This window comes from Chiloscyllium plagiosum, chromosome 34 (genome assembly GCF_004010195.1).
Source record: "Chiloscyllium plagiosum isolate BGI_BamShark_2017 chromosome 34, ASM401019v2, whole genome shotgun sequence".
Taxonomy (NCBI): domain Eukaryota; kingdom Metazoa; phylum Chordata; class Chondrichthyes; order Orectolobiformes; family Hemiscylliidae; genus Chiloscyllium; species Chiloscyllium plagiosum.
The window spans coordinates 8,107,553-8,115,782 of NC_057743.1; the positions used below are offsets into that span (position 1 = coordinate 8,107,553).

General features: G+C 39.5%; 1 protein-coding gene across 5 annotated transcripts in view; it reads right to left on the reverse strand.

Annotated features, from left to right (window-relative positions):
• kif17 (kinesin family member 17) overlaps positions 1–8,230 on the reverse strand; it is a 92,270-nt gene that overhangs the window by 42,060 nt on the left and 41,980 nt on the right. For all 5 annotated transcript variants that reach the window (XR_006309255.1, XM_043675541.1, XM_043675542.1 and 2 more), the window contains 2 exons: positions 6,941–7,085; positions 2,426–2,532 (listed from right to left, as the gene is read on the reverse strand). Coding sequence is in view for 4 of the 5 variants with exons in the window: in XM_043675541.1 (XP_043531476.1) it covers positions 2,426–2,532; positions 6,941–7,085 (252 nt within the window). In the remaining variant the exon portion in view is untranslated. The remainder of the gene's footprint in view (positions 1–2,425; positions 2,533–6,940; positions 7,086–8,230) is intronic.

Here is an 8,230-nt window from a genome sequence, read left to right on the forward strand (position 1 = left end):
ATTAAGGGGGGTTAGATATAGGACTGAAGTTAGGGGTAGGTTCTTCACTCAGCGAGTCGTAAGTTCATGGAATGCCCTGCCAGTAGCAGTGGTGGACTCTCCCTCTTTATGGGCATTTAAGCGGGCATTGGATCGGTATATGGAGGATAGTGGGTTAGTATAGGTTAGGTGGGCTTGGATCGGCGCAACATCGAGGGCCAAAGGGCCTGTACTGCGCTGTATTCTTCTATGTTCTATGTTCTATAACAAGGCACGCGGTTGAGTTAAAAGACTCTTACAGAGAATGGGCATGACTGGTTGAATAGCCTTCAGTGTTATAACCAGTTTATGACCCTTTATTTTAACCACTGAGCCTAAACAGTCCAATTATGTCAAAGGCCTTAATGTGGACTGCAATAAACACTTGAAAATTTAAAAATAAAGTATATATATGTAGTAAAATCAAAATGAGTCAAATTCAGATAACCTGAAATGCTGGTTGACGCAAGATTGTCAAACATTCCTGCTAGGTAAATAGCAAATCCAATAGAAATCCTGTGATAAGCCAAAATTCTGCACTGGTAACTCTGGATTAGCCAAACTCAGACAGACTTGCCAACCAATGAGAACACAGTTAAGCCGCCATAGAGCGCAATGTTTTATTATTTAATCATGGGATGTGGGTGTTTCTGGTTAGGCATTAATTGCCCATATTTAGTTGCTTTTGAGAATGTGGTGAGCTGCCTTCTTGAACCACTACAGCCCACTTGCTGTTAGGGAGAAAGTTCCAGGATTTTGACCAGGATTGAAGGAATGGCAATATATTTCCAAGTCAGAATAGTAAGTAGCTTGGACAGGAACTTAGAAATTGTCATGCTCCATGGATCTACAGCCCTTGTCTTTCTAGATAGAAACTGTCAAGGATTTGGAAGGTAATGTCTGAGGAATCTTTGTGAATTTCTGCAGTCTCTCTTATAGATTGCACACATTACTGCTACTGTGCATCAATGGCAGAGACAGTAGACATTTGTGGAGATAATGCCAATCAAGGAGTCTGCTTTTTCCTGGATGGTGTCAAGCTTCTTGAGTATTTTTGGGAGGCAAGTGGGAAATATCCTACCATACACTTGTACTTTGTTGATGGTTGACAGGCTTTGGGGAGTCAGGAGTTGAGTTGATTGTTGCAGTGTTCCTAGTTTCTGACCTGGTCTTATTGCCAATGTATATATGGCTAGTCCGGTTTAGCTTTTGGTCAATGGTTATTCTTAGGATATTGATAATGGGGCCTTCAGTGATGGGAATGCTGTTGAACGTCCAGGAAGGGTGGCTAAACTCCCCCTTGTTGGAGATGGTTATTGCCTCTCATTTGTATGGCTTTAATCTTACTTGCCACTTTTCAGTCCAAAAATCATGTGCAAAATGCTTTTTAAATGGCTCACAGGATATGAGAATCACTGGCTATGCCAACATTTATTGTCCATTTCTAACTGCCTTCAGGGCAGTTTACAGTTAACCACATTACTATGTCACATGTAGACCTTGTAAAGAGGGCACACTTCCTTCCCTGAAGGGTTCAGTGAATCAGATAGGTTTTTCTGACAATTGCCACCAGGCTAGCTTCTTTTCAATATGCACCAAGAAACATTTTTAACATAGTTGAAACCAGCTTGGTTTACTTTTTTTTACCAGATCGCTTTTTTTAAGTTTACAGTTGAAAAATGTAATGACAGAAAGTGAAACTAGGAATTGTCACTGGTATGGTCTGTGCCAACATGGGCATAACTGTAGAATTGCTGCTTCGTGTGATAGGAAAGTACAAGAAGCCTCACTGCTTTGTGAATGTCAACATTACCACACCCCCTGAGGATTAAAAAAACTGCCCAGATGACTCTGTTATTTTTGAGGCATGCATTAAGAACATGGTAGAGTGTTTCAACAAGAGAAAAGGAAGACTTTCACACAGATGACTCTGAAGTGGCTGATGAATTCACACTCATTCATCCACCTGTGTTCCTAGCTGAAACTGCAAAGGCTGAATAAATGCTCTAGGAATTTGCAGTGAAATGCAAACTTGGAAAACATGTTTGACTGCATTAACAATTCATCACATATTAACTATCTCACTGTCATTTCATTTGTTTTCTTTTAACATAGGGCTTCCTCATCAATCCTGAAGTTCTGTTTAACATAAATGTGTAGGCTGGTCACCTGCCATTGAATTTATCACAATTTTGCAGGATAGCCCTATGCTTGGATAAGAATTTGCAAAGGCTGTAAATACTATGTTTCTGTGTTCAGGAATGCCCAATTACAATCACTACTATATAATAATTTAAACTGGCTGTCAGTGTATAAATGTTTATTTTACATCTTATCATAAAAAATTATAAAATGAATCCAATAAAATGTGCATACATATTTAATTGAGTATTAAAATAGTATTTACCGTGGCAATCTCTAGCTTCTGTTCTATTTCACATACATCTGCTAGTTCAACATTAAATGGCTGAGTTACCTCCTGGGCAGAGGCTCTTTCTTCAAATTCAGGTGCATCTGAAGAGACAGAGATGCATTGTACTAGTTACACACTGTAGTGTTGCTTCTCTGGAATAAATAACATGTATGTTCCCCAACTAAATACACTATCTCAACCCTTAAAAGCATATAGCCCCAATATATACAGAGGCTTGAAAGCAACCTTAATATTCTCTTCCATATATTTTCCTGGTCAAACAGAAGATGTTCGAGTATATCAAAGTTTCCACCCCCAGGTAATACAAATCCTAGATTACTGAAAGTTGTTTTAAGATTAATTTTGATGTAACTATGACATTTTCAATTAAAATTCTTAATTGGATTGATTACTCACAACATTTTTTCTCAATACTATTAGGTTAGCACTGCTGCCACACAGTACCAGGGTCCCTGGTTTGATTCTACCTTCCAGCAACTGTATGGAGTTTGCACATTCTTCCCTGTCTGCGCAGGTTTCCTCAGAGTGCTTCAGTTTCCTTCCATGGTCCAAAGATGTGCAAGTTAGGTGGAGTGGCCATGCTAAACTGCCCATAGTGTCCAGGGATGTGCAGGCTAGGTGGATTATCCATGGGAATTGCAGGGTTACAAGGATAGGGTAAGGGGTTGAGTCTGGGTGGGATGCTCTTTAGAGTGTTGGTGTTAATTTAATGGGCAGAATGGCCTACTACTATACTTCAGTGATTCAATGAATTTCCACAGAAAAGTCCAATGTTATCAGTAATTATATAAATCATTAATTACTGATTTATAATGAGAACTAGTTAACACATTTTTTTCCATTTTCATATTACAGTATTATACATTTACCCCTTTAAATAATTAACCCCTATTCCCCCAAGTGAAAAGGGTTAAAGATAACAATAGATTACTCTCTGCAGAGATTCAGTGTGAGAGCGAATCCCTAATAATAATTATTATACATTTACCCCTTTAAATAATTAACCCCTACCCCCCCAAGAGAAAAGGATTAAAGATAACAATAGATTACTCTCTGCAGAGATTCAGTGTGAGAGCAAAACCTCTAATAATTATTACTTTTGAAGGGAAAAAGAGGAGGTGTGGAATATTCAGATGGCACCTAATGTGGCATGGGAAAACATGTAGCCACATTACTGGACACATAGAGTTGTCTCTGTCATCTTGACAGCTTGTTCAGGAATCACAGTATTTCAAGGTCTTTCAGATGCTACTTCAGAGCACAAGATTGATATTGAACTCACAACAAGGATGTTTCTGAAAGGCAAAGAGGTGAGCTGGGCAGCCATTTCCTGAGCAGGCTTTCCCCAAGTGAAAACTGAATAATCTCCAACTGCATAAAAAAAGTTATCAAACAAGACAGCCAAGTAATCAGCCAACGTCAAGTGATTTCCTAGAAATATCTTTTAAAATTATGTTTCAATGTCCTTACATTGATCTTTAAGGAAAGTGAAAAACTTGTATTCAAAGTACTTGAAATAAATCAACTTTTCAGCAATCCTTATGAACCGCAAGTCTTCACAAAAATAAATATGAAATCTTCATAACTATTGTATAATAATTCTATTCAAGTGCTGGGAATTCACTTGTATCCTTAAGATTGAGCAGAGAGAAACTGATGACAGTTAAATGTTTATAAAAGAATGTAAAGATTGGCTTCAATTCTATTCTTCACTAAATGGCTCTCTGGATTGTGATAACTGATACCCCATCTGAGGTTCTCCAACATCATTCAGAAGTAATCCTACCACCTAGCTGGTCCATCAGACTCTGTTCAATAAACCATGAGTTTAGCTGCAGAGTGAATGGGAATACTCAATAATGGGGATAGTTTTGCAAATAGCTAAACCAGTACCAAAAAAACACTCAGCAGTGGAAAACCAAAACTTTGGGATCGTTGCTGGCTCTGAAATATTTGAAGCATATGTCGGCCATATGAGTCATTCCTGAAGAAGGGCTTATTCCCGAAACGTCGATTCTCCTTCTCCTTTGATGCTGCCTGACCTGCTGCGCTTTTCCAGCAACACATTTTTAAGCTCTGATCTCCACCATCTGCAATCCTCACTTTCTCCTATTCTTCAATTATAGCAATGATTAACGGATGGGGCAGTAATTAGTTGAGTTGGATTTGTCCTGCTTTCTGTGTACAGCACGTATCTTCAGTACTATTGTTGGGGTTTTGCCATCGTCTTTGCAGTATCCAGACCCTTCAGCTATTTCATGATATCACTGGAGTGAATTAAATTGGCTTACAACTGACATCTGTGATCCTAGAGATCTCTGGAGGAGGCTGAGATTGATCATCTAATCAGCACTTCTGACTGAAGATTGCTGCAAGTACATCAGGCTTATCTTTTTCACTGGTATATTGGGCACTCCCATCACTGAATATTTGTGGAGCCTCCTCCAACTAGTTGGTTAATTGTCCACCATCATTTACAAATGGATGTGGTTTTCACTGTGTCTCACACCTGCACACACACACCATGGGTGCTGGGGATAAGCACTACCGCACTTAGGTGGTAGTGTGGGGGTTAAATACAGAAAAAAAAATAAAAAAAAATAAACAGGGACCCTCCCTACCCTCCCCTTCACTGTTTTGATCACACAGCACTGCCCTCTGATGTGAAGGGCAGTGTTTGTCACTGGCCACCCGGGTGTTTTCCTATCTTCCTGGTGGTGGAAATTAAAGAAAAAAAAAGAAAAAAAACTAGAAAAAAAAAACAATGGATGTGGTAGGATTGTAGAGCTTTTATCTGATCCATTGGCTGTGAAATGAACTAGCCCTGTCTATCACTTACTGCTTACATAGTTTGGCATGCTTCTTAATGTTACACTTGGTTAAATGTAGCGTTGATATCAAGGGCAGTCACTTTCATCTCAATCTTATTCTCAAATCATATATTCTTTTGTAATTTTGTAATAAAACTATAATTCTGTATCAACCATCACTCTGCCACCTGTGTTGTAAAATAGAAATGACGCCCATTTAGTTCATACTACATATCACAGTAGTACTCCTTCCATCTACAATGACTGATCATAAGATCACTCTGTGTCAGAAAGACTAATATACTGCTTCTTAAAATAGAATTATGTCTGAATAGAAGAATAAAGCTTCCTGAGCAGTCATGATTACCTCTACAGTTGTGAATTGTGGTAATTTATTGCAAAAATGTTAAACATTTTGACAGACTTCACAATTTGATTTATGGTTTTGAGAATACAGCAACGAGGTTAGAAAAAAGTAAGTTCATACCTTGAAGAATCAGCAATCAAGAATTAGTTGTGTAGTCAATATATTAAGGCTACTTTGGGAGACAATCTAAAGTGCTTCTGCATATACATCAAGACATGAGGTAATTGTATTCAAAAATAATTTGTGCAGTAATGCACAACCTGAGGGAAGAGCCTCTGAACATTTTCATTTAAATTTACTGGTGGGACATGGGGATTGCCGGCTGGACAATATTATTGCCTATACCTAACTGCCCTTGAAGCCTTGGTGATCGTGAGCTGCTTTCTAAATCTGCTATAGCTCATGTGTTATCATTGACCCACAATGTCATGAGAGATGGAATTTCAGGATTTTGACCCAGCAACAGGGAAATAATGGCAATATATTTCCAAGTCAGGGTGGTGAATGACTTGGAGGAGAACTTGCATGTGGTGGTGTTCCTATATATCTGCTGTCCTTGCCATTCTGGATGGAAGCAGATGTGGTCTGGAAAGTGCCCTAGGAGTTTTGACAATTTTCTGCAGTACATCTTGTAGATGTACACACTGCTGTTGCTGGGCATTGGTGTGGAGTGGATGCTTGTGGATGTGGTGCCAATCAAGTGGGCTGCCTTGTCTTGGATGGTGTCATGCTTCTTGAGTGCAATTACAGCTGAACTTATCCAAGCAAATAGGGAGTATTCCATCACACTCCTGACCTATGTCTTGTAGATGTTGTACAGGCTTGAGGAGTCAGGAGGCGAGTTACTCAGTACAATATTCTTAGCCTCTGGCTTGCTCTTGTAGCCACTTTATTTATATGATGGGGCTAGTTGATTTTCTGGCCAATGGCAATCCCATGATGTTGATAGTGGGGGAATCAATGATTATAATGGCATTGAGCGTCAAGGGACGGACAGTTACAGATGGTCAATACCTGGCATTTCTGTGGCATGAACGTTAATTATTTAGAAACAAGTATCTCTGTGCACAGAAATAGGACAAAAAGAAAAACACAAACAGATCACTCTACTTTGCGTCAAGATGTTATGAATGGTCTGCTGTGCGGATGTCAATCAAATGTTGGACTCACAAGCCATCTCAGAGTTCAAATGTATGCATTTCCCCATTCAATCCAGCTGACTCTCAGATGTTCAGCCATAACGGGACACCATCAATCTCACCAATGAAGTCAACATTTCATGGATTTCAAAACCAAGTCCAGAAGGCATACCTGTGGCCTTATCTGAAGCCTCAATGCGTGCCAATTTCATTTCATATGAACTTCTTAATTTTTCAATATCTTCTTGCAGTTTGACATTGGACTTTTGTTCTGCTTCATAATCTGCCTTGATCTTTGATAATTTCTGCTCATATTCCTAAAGAAAAATACAAAATGAAATAATTGATGAAGAACTATTGAAGAAGAGTGGAGGACTTAAACCAGGCAACTATAGCTGGTGAGTCTAACATCAATGACATGAAATTAAGTGGAGAAAATTGTGAAGGAGAAAAATAATCTCCATTTAGAAAGATAAGGTTTGTTCAGAGATTATCAGCATGGTCATAACTCACAAAGGCAGTGAGAATTTCAAAAGAGATGATCAAGTAATTGGATGAGGGTAGGGCAGTTAATAAGGCCTTTGACAAGGTTCCATATGGGAATCTGATAAAGGAGGTGAAACCTCATAGGATCCAGGGTAACTTGGCAGTGTGGATTTAAATAGTGACAGGAAACAGAGGGATGTGGTTGAAGGCTGTCTATGTGACTAGAAACTGGTGTGCAGTGGCATATCACCACAGCTTTGTTGTTTGTGATATTCATAAATTATGTAGATGAGAATGGTGTGGGGTTGGGGGTGGGGTAGGGAAGATGATAAGTAAGTTTGTGGATGACACCAAAATTGACTGCTTGTTGACAGTGAGAGGAATCAAAATATACAGGAGAATAAAATGGATTGGTCAACTGGGCAGATCAGTGGCAAATGGAATTGAACCCCGATGAGTGTGAGGTGATGCACTTTGAAAGAAGGAACTGACATAGAAGTATCCAATGAATGAAAAGACACTATGAAGCTCAGAGGAATAGAGGGATCTAGAAGTGCTTGTCCACAAGTCCTCGAAAGTGGCAGAGCTGAAAATATGTTGCTGGAAAAGCGCAGCAGGTCAGGCAGCATCCAAGGATGCTGCCTGACCTGCTGCGCTTTTCCAACAACACATTTTCATCTCTGATCTCCAGCATCTGCAGTCCTCAATTTCTCCTCGAAAGTGGCAGAACAAGTTAATAGAACAGTTGAGGCAGCGTACTGGATACTTGCCTTTTTCAGTTGTGGCATAGATAATAAAAGCATGGAGGTCTTGTGGAGTTGTACAGAACTTTGGTTATACCACAACTGTATGCAGTTCTGAACACCACGCTATAGGTAGGATGGGGCTGCCCTGGAGGGTGCACAAAGGAGATTCGCAGGATGGAGAATTTCAACGATGAAAAGAGGCTGGATAAGCTCAGGTTGTTGGGGGCCAT